The sequence below is a fragment of the Pristiophorus japonicus genome, chromosome 3 (assembly GCF_044704955.1).
Source record: "Pristiophorus japonicus isolate sPriJap1 chromosome 3, sPriJap1.hap1, whole genome shotgun sequence".
Lineage (NCBI taxonomy): Eukaryota > Metazoa > Chordata > Chondrichthyes > Pristiophoridae > Pristiophorus > Pristiophorus japonicus.
This window is the reverse complement of record NC_091979.1, coordinates 219,416,241-219,433,311: the sequence shown is the minus strand read 5'-3', so window position 1 is coordinate 219,433,311 and position 17,071 is coordinate 219,416,241. Positions and strand designations below refer to the sequence as shown.

Below are 17,071 nucleotides of genomic sequence, written 5' to 3'. Positions count from 1 at the left end.
AAGAAAATAAGCAAGGATTTTTTTAAATAGTCAAAACTATTTGACAACCCATAGTTGTGTACACAGATCATGAATACAAATTTTACAGGGCTCACTATCAGGTTTTTACCCCCCCCCCCCCTAGATAATGTTTCTTTAAATTAAAAGTAAAATTGAAGAATCTATGTTTGTTGTGGTGGCTCCTGCCACTGTGGTAGTGAGATAATAGTTGGAGATTATGCCCAGAAGATGTTGTGATCTTGCTTTGCTTTGGTGTGTGACCAGAGTCTGACCTTGATTGATAGTACCCTGAAAATGGAGTTCAATCAGTGTGGTGACTGTCAGTGCACTGCTGTGCTTGTTGACATACCCTACTAGGAATGGAAGACCGATGGTCGCTGCAGTGTAAAGAATATCGTCCACGCAGCAGAAAATGCAAACTCATTTATTTCCCTGCAAAGATGTGTGCACTTCACATCCAGGGTCAGCATAATGCACAATGTGCCTGCGAGCCTCACGGGTGCAATGTGCCACGTCTCAATACCAGTTTTGGTAAGAGCAGGAAATCTGGGGTGTTTTTTCCTTTTGAATTTGGGAGGAAATCTGTGTTTCCTAATTCGCCACTCAAATCTGTAAATTTATCCAGCGAAATCGGTTAAGAACCATTTTTTTTCTGTCCCATTCCTCTGCCCTTTTGCCCACATCCTTTAAATGTTTTCTTTATAAAATACCTACCTACTTCCCTTTCAGAATCTAGAATGGGTTGTTCCTCCTCACTGTTTTGAGTAGGGCCTCCTCTAACCTCTCCCTTCATGAAGGATCTTAAATTTATACCATCTAGTTATTGACTCACTGACTCGTTCCCCTTTATCTTATCAGAGCCCTTCATAATAAACTTCTCTGTAATCTTCTCTTGACCTACTCTGTTCTAGTTTAAAAACAGCCTCCGTTTCTCTAGCCTTTCATTCCAGATATTATCTGGCTCAACCCTCACCATGGCTTTGAGATCCTTCCTGCAATAAGGGGCTCAAAAACTGGACTTACTACTTTAACTGTGGCCTAGCCAGTGACCTGTGTATGTTTAGTATTATCTCTGCATTTGTACTCTATAAACCTAATTGTAAAACCAATGATCGTCAATTTTTTCCTGTAAATAACTTATTAACTTCTCGTTTCACTTGAGATTTTATTTGAATCCATAAACCTGTGTAGAGTTGAGTTTAACTCGTGCATTCTTTAGATAATTGCATTGATGCACATTTTCAAACTGTTTTGTAGATAGATGAAGAGTTGGTGAAGAGTGCAGGAAAGTTTCTCATTTTGGACCGAATGCTGCCGGAACTCAGCAGAAGAGGGCACAAGGTGATCTGACTGATGTTTAGGGAGACATGCTTTTCTATTCAGCTCAAATAATCACTCTTTGAACAATGCTGATTCACTCAAATCAAGGCAGGTAGGAAAAGCCGGCAATCAAATTGCTTATTCGAGACCAGCAGTGGCCACAAGATTGACCAAAACTTACTCATCTCAAAGGTGGAAGGTTGCTCCCAGATACTGATGGGATGTGGCTGGAAGCTAGTTGAAATGTGGTGTGTTGTAAATCAGTCCAGTGAGTCTTGCCTCCAGAAGCCTACTTTCAACTAGGACCTGGGTTTAAGCATTGCTTTCTTGGAATTTGCTTCTTTCAGTTGGTCCTTGGGTTATGTGCAAGCTCAGTGAGCAGAGATGTATCTGGGTAAATTTATCTTCAGGCATCATTCAATGTGATTTTGCATGACACACTTGTTCCAGGGCACCCCAGTTGGGTAAATGTGTATGATTGATTGTTGAAATATGACTGCTGCTACTGCCCACATGTTCCATTCTGTATGAATTTAGAGTGGAAGCCCTCCAGCTCGGCATGTTGTATACATCAGACTGAGCCCCAACTCGAAGATAAGTGGCTGATCATTGATGCTGACAGATTCGGCCAGAACTGAAATTCGCTGCAGGAACCAAAGTCTTGGGAAACAGTAACCCCATGACCCAAGTTATTAACTGCAACCCATCACAAGTGGCTTGATCGGAGAGTGTAAAAATATATCTCGACTTGGATTAATGGTAAAAGGCATATTACAGAAGCAGTGTAGAGAAAACAACAAAGCTGTGAGTGTAATTGGAGAGCAAAAAAGGCTACAAGAGTAAATTGAGAAATTTAACGAGTTTATAACCTTGAGTGATTTTTTTTTTTAAAGTATGACCTATTTTGAAATGTCACTCTTAATAACACAGATTTCCATGTAAATCGTTTATAATCTGTTGCTCTTTGATCATAAATGTCACCTTGTGGCTTGCCGATATTGGCAGCTTGGCAGTGATATAGCCATGGGACCTAGGTGGCAGAGAATGAAACTCAAGCCTGCTTTTAACTCTCACCAAGCCACTTTTTCTATTATTTTTACAAGTAATACTCAATATTCCATGCCCACTGATCTATTTGGAGCTGTCATGTGCTTGCTATCCATGTTGATTTTTTTTGGGGGGGGAAAAGGGCTTCTCTGGGATATTTCTGTTTGGTTTACTCAGATATTTCTCTCTGGTCAGTGTCAAGGGCACTGCTGTAAGCACCCCTTGCTCCGGTGTATGCCAAGTATCTGGTAATGTAGTAAGTTCAGGAGAGGAACAGGAACCCTTGTTGCCTTATTTAGCCTTTTTTAGATTTTGGGAAGTGGAAGAATAAACTCTCTTTCAGATTGTGATGTAGACTATAACCTGTGGAACAAGTTCATTAAAAGTAACAGATAAGCAGCAACAAGAGAGTGCAGTAAATCGAACGTATCCAATATGCAGCTCAAACTCTGACTGCCTGATCCTAGAAAAACCCAGAGACCCTAGTCCTTTTTTGCACTTTGTTTGTTGGTTGGTTTGTTCTGTGTTACTTTGTGGACTTGCAGATTTAGGAAGCACTGTTATTAAGTGCTGTGTCATTGCTGGTTAAATTGCAACAGCAAGATCTGTTGGTATCCACAAATAAATATTGTCAAACAAAGACAAAAGCTTGGCATCTCTGCAATACCTTCCAGAACTTCAGCTGCTCCTCTTCAATATTAAACATGACTTGACCTGTCGCTAACTCTCCGTAATAAAGTCCGTAATGTCATTTACACGTGGGGCTTGTCAGACCCACAGAGTCTCCATCCCCATGTCAAATTGTCTCAAGAACTGAAAAACATGCCACAAGGCTGCCCAATATTATCCTCCGTCACCGTTGAAGCTCAACCAGACACCAATCAAATCAAATGCGAATCTTTCAAAACCAAATGAAAGCTGACAATCATACATGCAATTAGTCATCAAGAATATCTACAGATTTAGCCCTGCTGTGTCCGCACATTCCACTCAGCACAAACCCACTTTGGTGCATATCCTATTTGAGCTACAATATCACTCTTCTGGAGCTTGTCCATTCCCTGCCTGTTTTCCCCAGTCGTTATCCCTGCTGCTGCATGATGCCGCTGCCTCCTTTAAAAACTTAACTTCAAGCTAACAGTTAACTTCCCCTAGAACATCTCCAAATCTTCAGCCTGAAGCCACTGCTGGCACGCTGTTGTGCTCTGACTGAGGACTCTCTCATTTGTTTTTAACAGGTGCTGATATTTTCTCAAATGACATCGATGCTGGATATACTGATGGACTACTGCTACCTGAGGGACTACAAGTACAGCCGGCTGGATGGTTCCATGTCTTATGCTATGCGTGAGGAAAATGTACGTTCCCCTGAGAGGTTGCAGCTGGTATCTCAATTCTGTCAGAAGACTAGCTAAAAGCCATTTTATATCTTGGCTTTCTGCATTCTGCTTTAAACCAACACAATTGCTTTTAACACTGGGAAATGGCAAATGCTACCAAAGAAATGAGATTTTTTTTAATGCAAACTTCTTTGTTACTTAAGAGATTTCAGTTCCTGGGTTTGTAGGCAGCACAGGATATGATCAAGACTTGATAAAAAGGATATTTAATATTTCCTAGAATACCAACTAGGTGGAAGGGGCACTCTGATAAAGCAATTAATAAATCAATCCAGACCATTTTAAAAATAAAAAGGAACTGAATTGAAATAAGACTGGGGGAGTTAATTACAGATAGAGGTGATCGAATGGGACCGAGAGTTACAGGGATCGATGTAGAGAGCTTGCTGTGTGATGTTTGAAGCTTCCTGGGCTGCTGGGAGCCTGGAAATATAATTCGAAGGAAAATAAGTGGGCAGGGATGTATAACCTGAGACTAGGTGGATGTTTCGGAGTTTTGCTTTATTTGGTGGGGAGAGGGGTGGCTGCAATGATGGGTGAAGAGAGCAAATCTATGGAACTTGGTTTCGAAAAGCAACCTAGAGGCTGAATTCATATTCTACCTGATCAATTACAAAACTTTATTCAGTCAATTGAGGAATTTTTAGGTGGCATCAGGAAACTAAAATGACAGGAAAGTTGCTGAATTGGCAGAAAAATCCAACTGGTTTGCTGATGTCTTTCAGGTAAAGGAACCTGCCCCTCCCTCTTTTCAGTCTGGCCTCTAACCCTGCCACCCTCTCCAGTCTGACCTCTGAACCTACCGCCCCCCTCAGTCTGGCTTTTGAACCCACCACCCCTACTCTGTTTGATTGCTGAACTTGTCTCTCTCCTCCCCCCACACCCCCGTCTGACCTCTGAACCTGCTTCTCTTCTTCCCCCCCCCCCCCCCCCAAATGTGCCCAGTCTGACCTGCGTGTGACCTAGTCCCACACTTATGTTGGGCTGTTGATGCCCTTGGGGTTACCAGGGATGGGAAATTAAATACTGCCTTCCCAGTGTTATCCCCAACAACTTGTCGATGTGCTAGAAACATAGTGAGAAAATGCTGAATTATCTTTCCTTGTTTTTGTTTTTTGGTCTGAAATTAGATTTAGTTTGCAGACAGCTTGAAATATCACCAGCATGAGTTTTTGATGGGCAATGGTCTGAAGCAAAATGTAGAGGCTTTGTTTATAATCTCTGTGCCTCTGGTTCTTTTTCTAGATAAACAATTTCAACAAAGATCCTGAAGTCTTCATCTTTTTACTGAGCACTCGAGCTGGAGGTTTGGGCATTAATCTGACAGCAGCAGACACGGTCATTATATATGATAGTGACTGGGTAAGTACTGTTTCCAGATAGTCCCTTTGGAGCCACTGGGTGAGTTTGGTGTTGATCCCATGACCATCTATTTGATTGTTGAGCAACATTGTTGTGCACTATATAGAATCGGCTGTAGCTGATCAGTAAAGTGTAGTTTGTATTCTCATTTGGAATCTGTTTTTACACTGTACGCCATTCACACTGCACATTCTGTGGCTGCTCACTGTGACTTTTGCATTGCAGAGAGCACACATTGAGCTGTTGAACGCTAGAGTGAAGTAATGATGGTTAGAGGTCTGTCAGTGGCACTGGGAGCAATTTGAGATGCTGATTTCAGTGTCAATGAAGGGTACTTACCTGCCTTTTCCTACATCATATTGGTGACCAGAGTGGTGGTCTATAACACACTGCATAGAATCCATTTGTATTCTGCACTATTATTGCAAAGTGTTTGGAATAAGGAACTGAGTGACATCCCTCCTCCTGAGCACAAGAATTTTCAGGAAGATGTCATGAATAATGGGAAATTTGAATGCTGATTGTCTGTCTAAGCACCTCTTCACAGATGCAGCCATTTGAAATTAGGTTTCGGGAGTGTTGGGTGTATTTGCTTTGATCTCAATACTGGATTAATATCCATAGATCACATTTAATGTGAGGGTAACATCTGTTAGCCTAGTGAGTAAAATCACTGCCTGATATTGCTTGACATGAAGAATTGCCACTTGTTGAAGCACTTGAGGACTGCCAGACCCGTGGATCTGTGCAGAAACAGCAGCTGCAGCCAATTTCCAGGTCGTGTGTGTATTGCCTGATCTGTTCTCGTCATCAACTGCTCATGTGTAATTGTTTCTCTTTTAAGCAACTCACTTTGATGGAACATTACAAAGTTAGCATAGGAATTAATGTTTATTTAATACTGAAACAGCATCAACATTGTGGAGTGTTAGCATTAATAGGAAGCCGGTATCCATTTCAAATCTGTTCACTCTTGACAGTTGGGGAATGATGGAGCTGTTGTACTGAAACTTGAGAGATAGCTCCTCGTTTTTTTCCAGAATCCACAAGCAGACCTTCAAGCTCAGGATCGGTGTCATCGGATTGGTCAGACCAAACCAGTTGTGGTATATCGCCTGCTAACTGCCAATACCATCGATGAGAAGATAGTGGAGAAAGCCACAGCTAAAAGGCGACTCGAAAAAATGGTTATTCATAAAAGTTAGTGTTCAAATGCAACATTTTCTTGGCGGGGAAGGTAACGAGAATTTCATCTGACAACTCGCTGATATTCTGTTCTCAGTGAATGTGATTTACTTTATTTCCTTTAACAGCGCATCCTTTGCTTTTGTTTTGGAGAATAGAATGCTTTCCATTTCAGATGCCTATTGTCTGCATTAATGAACAACATACCTGGGGTAGAGTAAGGAGAGCTTCACGGGAATTTGGTGGCACAGTGAGTTGGATGTTGTCCTAAGCCTCTGATATCTGGGCTCAAATCCAGGCCCGTCTGATGGAATGAAAGTGCCACCTCTCTGTAAGGCTCCTATGTGAAATGTGTTTGGGCAGTCTGAATCCAGCTTCTAGTGGGAATGGGTGTACCCCAAAACTATCCCTAATTGACCATCTCAGTTTGGGCCCACAGGAAGACTGTTATGGGAATGGAGAAGATGCCATACTGTTTCAGTAGAGGGTACTTTTCTTGGGTTGGGGCTGAAGCATGTTGGGGCAGGGTAGACTCTGAATCTGGCTGTACTGTGTCTGAAATGCCAAGAGTTCCTATTTCCCCAATGCCAACATCCCTCACCCTGATCATGAGAAAATTAGAAACAAAGCTTTACATTCCATTCAGAGATGTGCCTCTATCTCAACCACCAAAGAGCTCCTTAATGCACCAGTATGACATTTTCCATTCCACATTGGCCATCTTGTGGCCTTAGTTAGCGTAGCAGTAAGGGACATTGTCCTGTTGGCCCATGTCTTCTAGGAATCAGATGGAGACTGTCGGACAAATTTCACTTATCCTTGCAGACCAAAGAGACTTGTCATATCATTCTGGACTGCATTTGAACCAAGGTTGTCAAGATGAAGGGAGCATGTCTAACCACTGCACTGTTGAATCCTCTAAACTTTGTAGACATTTGTTTCAAATCAGAATGGTCAAGTGTGCCTCTTTCTCAATTACTGTTTAGATAAGTTCAAAGGGGGCAAGTCAGGCTTGAAGCAGTCTAGGAGCTGTCTGGATTCTACAGAGCTGCTGGAGTTACTGAAGTCTCGAGATCATGAAAGGTAACGTAGATAAGCAATAGAAACTGCTTAACCGTTTGTGGATTTTTTTGCAGCTTGGGGTCTAGGTTCCAAATTGTAGTACCTGTAAAACGTCGCCTGCAAATTGTTGTTCCAGTGGTCATTGTTACTCTGCACTTTCCTCTTTTATCTGGAGCTGCAATGTCCTTACATTCACACCATTTTAATTAAGATTAATTGCACGGTCTCCTATTTTCTTCCTGGACTCATTCTTATCCAAGATCTTAAAGGTGTGGAAGTCCAAGGAACTTGGCCTTTCTCTTGGGATTCTCACTAATTAAAAAATTGTTAATGGACAAGGCCCAAAGCATGAGCTGGCACCTACTTGTGTTGGATTGAGGCACTTCTCCAAGAAATGGAATAGAGTTTCCTTCCCTGTGAACACTAAGCGTTACTCAGTAGTCCTTAGCTAGGCTCTAGAAGTGTGTCTATACTGAAAGTTTGGACTGGATGCACAATGAAGTTTGACCTCTGGTGATTTTCTACAGGGACTAATTTAGGGCAGAGGATAAAGATATTTTCAATCAGAAGAAATCCATATCTGTTCCAGATTCATATGACCTTGAGTCTTGCGTTAATTGCTGCATTGATTAATTGATTGACTATTTAATGCAGTAGATCCTAATTGATTTGCTGGCTGCTAGTTAAGTACAGACAATCAACTCCTCTCTACACCTCACTTGTCTAAATGTTTTATAAATCTTCCCAACAGAGTGGTGAATGGATCCAGTGAAAAAGTGATCAGTGATGTTGACCTTCAGACCCTACTGGATCGCAGCGACCTCCTCAGTAAGTATTCGGACATGCTCATTACACTCCAACCTCATCAATGTTTATATTTAGCATCCATATTGGTGTGAACAATACTCCCCACCCCCACGTCACTCAGTATTAATGTGAACAATACTCCCCACCCCCACGTCACTCAGTATTAATGTGAACAATACTCCCCACCCCCACATCCCTCAGTATTAGTGTGAACAATACTCCCCAACCCCACGTCGCTCAGTATTAGTGTGAACAATACTCCCCACCCCCACATCTCAGTATTAATGTGAACAATACTCCCCACCCTCACGTCACTCAGTATTAATGTGAACAATACTCCCCACCCCCACGTCACTCAGTATTAGTGTGAACAATACTCCCCACCCCCACATCCCTCAGTATTGGTGTGAACAATACTCCCTACCCCCACATCACTCAGTATTAGTATGACCACAACTTGCATTTATCTAGCGTCTTTAATATAGTAAAATGTCCCAAAACGCTTCACAAAAGTGCTGTTAACTAAAATTTGACACCGAGGCACAGGAGGAGATATCAGGACAGGTGACCAAAAGCTTGGTTTAAAAAGGTGTTTTTTAAGGAACATCTTAAAGGAGGATAGTGAGGGGGAGAGCTTTAGAGCGGGAATTCCAGAGCTTGGGGACCAAGACAACTGAAAACACAGCTGCCAATAGTGGAACGAAATAAAATTGGGAATGTGCAAGATGCCAGAATTGGAGGAGCGCAGAGATCTAGAAAGCTTGCAGGACTGGAGGGGTTTAGAGATAGGGAGGGGCGAAGCCATGTTTGATTTGCAAACCAAGATGAGAATTTTAAAATTGAGGCATTGCTGAACCAGGAGCCAATGTAGGTCAGCAAGCACGGGTGATGGGTGAATGAGACTTGCTGCAAATTAAGATACGGGCAGTATAGTTTTGGATGGGTGGAAGATGGGAGGCCAGTCAGGAGAGCATTGGGATAGTCATGTCTCGAGGTAACAGGCATGGATGAGGTTTCAGCAGCCGATGAGCTGAGTGAGGCAGGGTCTGAGTCCCGTGATGCGGAAGTAGGCAGCCTTGGTAACTGAGCGGATATGTGGGTTTTTTTTGAAGAGTGCGGTGATGACGGCAGATTTGAAGGGGTGGGCGACAGCTGACATGGGGACCAAGCAGGGAAGTGAAAAATACTCCCCATACCTACATCCCTCCGCTTTAATTGTTTTCAAAACAATTTCCTGTAAAGGTAAGCATGGAGCAGTATTGATTTGCACAGGTACTGGAGGGATGCACTGCAGCGCTTCTGAAATGTTGCTTGGAAAACTTGTATAAGCCATTGCTGGTGTGATGTATGTTGTACTTGATTGTTTTCTTACAGAACTAATGAAGAAACGTACCTCGGGAATCAAAAGCCAGAAAGAGAAAGTTTTCAAAGTACTTGACAGTGATGACACGAATGCAGGAATCCAACTGTGAGAGATGGCTGGGGATATCGCTTTAGTCAGGTTCAATTAGTTGCCCCTCCCTGTTTTGCTCTCCCCTGTTGGGATGAGCTCTAGTTCATGAAAGCCACTGTGGAGTGCAGAGTTAGGATCTGTCTGCATTCTTAAGGTTATTGATCTGACAAGCCATCCTGTTTAAAATTTTTAAAGCAGGGCTTATTTTAGTGATTTTGTTTTTTGCACAGTAGTTTACAAATGCAGATTTTTTCAGTTTAAGGCTTATTGCTGCCTGGAATCTGAATAATGAGCTTAATTTCAAACCTTTAACCATGGTCCAGATGGAATGGGAGAATAAAGTGATTTCTTTTTTTTTTGCTTTGTCATAAGTATCTGGCGCTCTTACCCTCTTGAGATATTTGCACATTTATGGTCTCAGCAGAGGCCCTGTTCAAGAGAAACACAGTCTTCAGTTTGGTGGGAGTTTGTCAGGAGTGCCAATGTGTGCCTTTTATTTGTAGTTAACACCAGTCATTGGTTGTTGACATCTGCCTTAGAAATAGGAAAATCTGGCAGCGTACCATTCTTTTTAAAACATTTTCATTGTCTTACCTCGCCCTCAAAACAATTTGTCACGACTGATTTTATTGTTTTAAAATAAATCTGCACCGGGGATGGTGTCGCCGGGCCCTGCTGCTCTGAGTCTCTGATTTAAAAATCACAGAGCGAGATTTTCTCCCCTTCCCCTTTTTTAATTTGCATGTTGAACATACTGGGGGTGAAATCTGTGAAACCGTTTGATAGCTGCCAAGTTTCTTCGTCTCTCTGTTCCTTCTCCCCTGCCCCCAGGTTAATTGGCACAATTTGAGGCCAAGGGTTGCCAGTTTAACTTGATCATTCCCACAGGATGGGGCCTGTTGCTCACCCAAACACTTCTTGTGTTGTAGTTAGAATTCCAGGAGAGCAGAATGGAAGTGAAAATCTTACCAAGCCCTGCTTGCTGCCCCTGCTTTCCATTTGCAATATGTTGCCACATATATAGGATCCAGGGCTGTGGGATGGGGGTTGGCATTGAGTGCTACCTCCAGTAAATAGCTCTTGGGATCATGAAAACCCAGCTCTCGGGAGCAATTGGATGTGTGGATTTTATTGTCTTTACTTTGGTGCCATTGGTCGCAGCAGCTGCTGTGTGAAATGAGCAGAATGAAAGGCTAGTTAGCGGTGATTGTGACTTATTGCAAGTGACCTGCTGTAAATTAAGAAATGTAAACCCCTAAAATGTCAGTTTCCTTGGGCAAGAGTTGTGCTGCTGTTTCTTTAAAATCATTTGGGTTTGGATAATTGCACAGGGGTTAAATCAGGACCGACAGAAAATACCAGGGAAAGAGGTTTGTAGGACCTGTATACTGCAGCTCTATTTTACTGCTTAGACGAGGTTTCCTACAAATAGATGCCCAGCACTACAAATAGGAGACTGGTTCCGGCTTGTAAAAAGCTAGAGGAGCAGAATGCTTCAGCATTGTTAGGACCAGGACCTTGCCCTCTCCTCAAACTTCGATCCCTGATGTGTGTCGAATGCTGATGTATAAACTGTACAAAAAATTGTTTTTATTAGAAATAAACATTTTGAATTGTTCACAGCACCGGTGTTTTTTTCCATATTCCAAATCCAAAATCGGATACTTTATTCTGCACTGGCCTAAATCCTATGGCATTGTTCATGGTGGGTTCAGAGGATGCTTTGTATAAAAGCGTGAACCTTCTAGCATTTAATGCAAAGTCAGTTATAGGAAGATCTGTAACATTGTTCATGTGCAAATGTGTTTTTCAGAAATTTGACACCATCTTGCAACTCTCTTCCCCTCACTCGTCTCCTTTCCTGGTTTTCTGCTTGTCTTCCACTCAGTCCCTCTCTCGCTATGCCTCACATATATCTGTAACTATTTATCATTCGTCCTGTCTAAGTCTCCTTCACTCTCCCTCCTTTCTGTCCTGCATGATTGTCACGCATTTTCCAGGACTGATTTTCTGAGTCTTGTCTTTACATGAAGAAAATAAGAAATTCCATTTATAAGGTGCCTTGTGTCCTTGGGACATCGCAAAGCAGCCAGTGAATTATCTTGAAGTACAGTTACTGTTTTGTAGACAGGAGGGCAGGATAAAGAGTGGGGAGAGCTATAGTGGTAGGGGATTCTATTGTAAGGGGAATAGATGGACGTTTCTGTGGCCACAATTGAGACTCCAGGATGGTATGTTGCCTCCCTGGTGCAAGGGTCAAGAATGTCTCTGAGCAGCTGCAGGACATTTTGGAGGGGGAGGGTGAACAGCCAGTTGTCATGCATATAAGTACCAACGATATAGGTTAAAAAAAACAGGATGAGGTCCTACAAGCTGAATTTAGGGAGCTAGGAGTTAAATTAAAAAGTAAGACCTCAAAAAGTACCACGTGCTAGTCAGAGTAGGAATTGCAGGATAGCTAAGATGAATACGTGGCTTAAGGAATGGTGCAAGAGGGAGGGATTCAAATTCCTGGGACATTGGAACCGGTTCTGGGGGAGGTGGGACCAGTACAAACCGGACGGTCTGCACCTGGGCAGGACCAGAACCAGTGTTTGCTAGTGCTGTTTGGGAGGGGATAAACTAATATGGCAGGGGGGTGGGAACCTATGCAGGGAGACAAAGGGAAGTAGAATGGGGGTAGAAGTAAAGTAAAAGTGGAGGCCAAGAAACCCAAGGCAAAAATCAAAAAGGGCCACATTACAGCAAAATTCTAAAGGGGCAAAATGAGTTTAAAAAGACAAGCCTGAAGGCTCTGCCTCATTGCGAGGAGTATTCGTAATAAGGTGGACGAATTAACTGCGCAGGCAGCTATTAATGAATATGATATAATTGGCATTATGGAGACATGGCTCCAGGGTGACCAAGGCTGGGAACTCAATATCCAGGGGTATTCAACATTCAGGAAGGATAGACAGAATGTAAAAGGAGGTGGTTAAAGAGGAAATTAACGCAATAGTAAGGAAGGACATTAGCTTGGATGATGTGGAATCTTATGGGTAGAGCTGCGGAATACCAAAGGGCAGAAAACACTCGGAGTTGTGTACAGATCACCAACAGTAGTAGTGAGGTTGAGGACGGCATCAAACAAGAAATTAGGGATGCATGCAATAAAGGTACAGCAGTTATCATGGGCGACTTTAATCTACATATTGATTGGGCTAACCAAACTGGTAGCAATACGGTGGAGGAGGATTTCCTGGAGTGTATCAGGGATGGTTTTCTAGACCAATATGTCAAGGAACCAACTAGAGGGCTGGTCATCTTAGACTGGGTGATGTGTAATGAGAAAGGACTAATTTGCAATCTTGTGCGAGGCCCCTTGGGGAAGAGTGACCATGATATGGTAGAGTTCTTTATTAAGATGGAGAGTGACACAGTTAATTCAGAGACTAGGGTCCTGAACTTGGGGAAAGGTAACTTCAATGGTGTGAGACGTGAATTGGCTAGATTAGACTGGTGAATGATACTTAAAGGGTTGATGGTGGATAGGCAATGGCAAACATTTAAATATCACATGGATGAACTTCAACAATTGTACATCCCGGTCTGGAATAAAAATAAGACTGGGAAGGTGGCTCAACCGTGGCTGACAAGGGAAATTAAGGATAGTGTTAAATCCAAGTAAGAGGTATATAAATTGGCCAGAAAAAGCAGCAAACCTGAGGACTGGGAGAAATTTAGAATTCAGCAGAGGAGGACAAAGGGTTTAATTAGGAGGGGGAAAATAGAGTATATGAGGAAGCTTGCCGGGAACATAAAAACTGACTGCAAAAGCTTCTATAGATATGTGAAGAGAAAAAGATTAGTGAAGACAAATGTAGGTCCCTTGCAGTCAGAATCAGGTGAATTTATAATGGGGAACAAAGAAATGGCAGACCAATTGAACAAATACTTTGGTTCTGTCTTCACGAAGGAAGACACAAATAACCTTCCGGAAATACTAGGGGACCGAGAGTCTAGTGAGAAGGAAGAATTGAAGGAAATCCTTATTAGTCAGGAAATTGTGTTAGGGAAATTGATGGGATTGAAAGCCGATATACCCCCAGGGCCTGATAGTCTGCATCCCAGAGTACTTAAGGAAGTGGCCCTAGAAATAGTCCTAATCTGAGGAAGGACGTTCTTGCCATTGAAGGAGTGCAGCGAAGGTTCACCAGACTGATTCCTGGGATGGCTGGTCTGACATATGAGGAGAGACTGGATCGATGGGCCTATATTCACTCGAGTTTAGAAGGATGAGGGGGATCTCATAGAAACATAAAATTCTGATGGGACTGGACAGGTTGGATGCAGGAAGAATGTTTCCGATGTTGGGGAAGTCAAGAACCAGGGGACACAGTCTAAGGATAAGGGGTAAGCCATTTAGAACTGAGATGAGGAGAAACTTCTTCACTCAGAGTTGTTAACCTGTGGAATTCCCTACTGCAGAGTGTTGTTGATGCCAGTTCTTTGGATATATTCAAGAGAGAGTTAGATGTGGCCAAAGGGATCAAGGGGTATAGAGAGAAAGCAGGAAAGGGGTACTGAGGTGAAAGATCAGCCATGATCATATTGAATGGTGGTGCAGGCTCTAAGTGCCGAATGGCCTGCTCCTGCACCTATTTTCTATGTTTCTATGGATGCATTGGTGATCATTTTCCACCAGTCTATCGACTCTGGATCAGTTCCTATGGACTGGAGGGTAGCTAATGTAAAACCATTTTTTAAGAAAGGAGGGAGAGAGAAAATGGGGAATTATAGACCGGTTAGCCTGACATCAGTAGTGGGGAAAATGTTGGAATCAATTATTAAAGATGAAATAGCAGCGCATTTGGAAAGCAGTGACCGGATCGGTCCAAGTCAGCATGGATTTATGAAAGGGAAATCATGCTTGACAAATCTTCTAGAATTTTTTGAGGATGTAACTAGAGTGGACAAGGGAGAATCAGTAGATGTGTATTTGGACTTTCAAAAGGCTTTCGACAAGGTCCCACACAAGAGATTAGTGTGCAAAATTAAAACACATGGTATTGGGGGTAATGTATTGATGTGGATCGAGAACTGGTTGGCAGACAGGAAGCAGAAAGTCGATAAACGGTTCATTTTCAGATTGGCAGGCAGTGACTAGTGGGGTGCCGCAGGGCACAGTGCTGGGACCCCAGCTATTTACAATATACATTGGTGATTTTCGATGAAGGAATTGAGTGTAATATCTCCAAGTTTGCAGATGATTTGAGTATAGGAACAGGGAAGTCTTATGCAGTTGCACAGGGCCTTGGTGAGGCCTCACCTGGAATATTGTGTTCAGTTTTGGTCTCCTAATCTGAGGAAGGACGTTCTTGCTATTGAGGGAGTGCAGCGAAGGTTCACCAGACTGATTCTCAGGATGGCAGGAGTGATCTATGAGGAGACTGGATCGACTGGGCCTGTATTCACTGGAGTTTAGAAGGATGAGAGGGGATCTCATAGAAACATATAAAATTCTGACAGGACTGGACAGGTTAGATGCAGGAAGAATGTTCCTGATGTTGTGGAAGTCCAGAACCAGGGGTCACAGTCTAAGGATAAGGGGTAGGCCATTTAGGACCGAGATGAGGAGAAACTTCTTCACTCAGAGTTGTTAACCTGTGAAATTCTCTATCGCAGAGAGTTGTTGATGCCAGTTCGTTGGACATATTCAAGAGGGAGTTAGATGTGGCCCTTTCGGCTAAAGGGATCGAGGGGTATGGAGAGAAAGCAGGAAAGGGGTACTGAGGTAATGATCAGCCATGATCTTATTGAATGATGGTGCAGGCTAGAAGGGCCGAATGGCCTACTCCTGCACCTATTTTCTATGTTAAATGCAGCAGTCAATTTGTGCACAGCAAGGTCGTACAAAAGAGCAAATGAGATGAATGACCAATTAATCTTTTTTGGTGATAGTTGAAGGAATGTTGGCCAGGTCACTGGAAGAATTCCATGCACCTCTGAATAGTGCCATAGGATCTTTTTTGTGCATGCAGACTGGTTTGTTGTCTCAGCTGACAGCTGTGACAATGCAGCACTCCGAGAACTGCACTGGAATGCCAGTCGAGACTATGCTCAATTTCTCGAGTAGGACTTTGGACCCATCATCTTCTGACTTGACAAACTGGCACAATAGTCCACGATGGGAGCCAATGGAGGTGAGAACTGCAGTTCGGTGAAGCTAGGCTGTGCATGAGCTGGTGCAGCATAAACAGGTGAAACAAACTGGGCCAAGGATTGGGGTCAAGGGGGACATAGGGTCCTGAATTGGTGCTTGGGCTGGGAGGGTGGACCTGAGGAGTGGAAAACATGTGGTTTTAGAGCCAAATGCTAGATGATCCCTGTGGCATTGCTCATAGATTGGATAATACATTATTATACATTGAAATATTCACTATTCTGCTGCTACGGTGGCCTGAGCTAGAAAGTCCAATTGCTTCATGTAAACACACCCTGAGGCCATTCGGTCTTATTGCTGTTTTATCAAGGAACTTTGTAGATTGGAATGGTAAAACTCAGGTTGCAGCTCAGAAGCATTCAGCATTTTAAGATTATTTTGTATCAGTAGAGTAGAGTGACGTACTATTTTTAATACTGAAAATAAAGGTAAATTCTTACAGGGAAACAAATTACCTTCATCCCTGGAATGCCTATTTTCACGTGGCATTGAGTTGTTTGCATAGAAGAAACTTAATCCAAAGGCGTGGTGTTTTCCTGATGACTTTCTACAAGGATTTTATCGAAGCTCAGTTATATGGCTGGCCATATTTAGAATAATCTGCATTTTGTCTAGTTCTGCTTGCAATACATTGCTTTTCTCTTTAGCATTTTAACAGAATCTCTCTGCTTTGCTCACTTTTCTCTGACCTTTTTCACTGGATTTTATCTGACAGCTGCTTGTATAAGAAGTATTTCAATTCTTTATTATTAACTTTTTCATCTCCATTTCTGCAGTTTACTTTTTTATAAAGCCTTGTTAAACAGTTTAATTTTCTCTTTCTCAGCACTTTGTATTCTTCACTCATCATTCTTTCATGTTCTGAAAGGTTGTGAGGAGGACTTTGCTCTGGAGAAAAAAATGGAAGGTTATTTCTGGAAACCATTTTAACCAATTTTGGATCAAGCCATTTCAGAGCCAAACAAGTTTACAGCATGGTCATTTGGCCCATCATGGCAGTGCTGGCTCTCTGAAAGAGCAGTGGAAAGCTAATCCTATGTCCTCTACATAGTCCTGAATTTTGTTTGTTTCAAATATTTATGCACTTTTCTCTTAAAAGTTGAAATGGTGTCTGCCTCAACTATTGCCTCTGGCAAAACATTGGATGCTGCAACATCCCTCTGCATAGAAATTTCTGACTAATCAATTATTTGAACTTATGAAACTTGTCAGCCAGTGCTATTGAGATTTTTT

At 42.5% G+C, this 17,071-nt stretch overlaps 1 protein-coding gene across 1 annotated transcript in view; it reads left to right on the top strand.

Moving 5' to 3' along the window:
• The window catches only part of hells (helicase, lymphoid specific), a 43,015-nt gene extending 31,761 nt beyond the window's left edge, over positions 1-11,254 (top strand). Inside the window, exons 15-21 of the mRNA XM_070876288.1 lie at positions 1,258-1,341; positions 3,606-3,725; positions 5,013-5,129; positions 6,170-6,329; positions 7,301-7,397; positions 8,128-8,204; positions 9,558-11,254. Of these exons, the coding sequence (XP_070732389.1) occupies positions 1,258-1,341; positions 3,606-3,725; positions 5,013-5,129; positions 6,170-6,329; positions 7,301-7,397; positions 8,128-8,204; positions 9,558-9,655 (753 nt within the window). The 3' untranslated portion in view covers positions 9,656-11,254. The remainder of the gene's footprint in view (positions 1-1,257; positions 1,342-3,605; positions 3,726-5,012; positions 5,130-6,169; positions 6,330-7,300; positions 7,398-8,127; positions 8,205-9,557) is intronic.
• Positions 11,255-17,071: the final 5,817 nt, after the last annotated feature.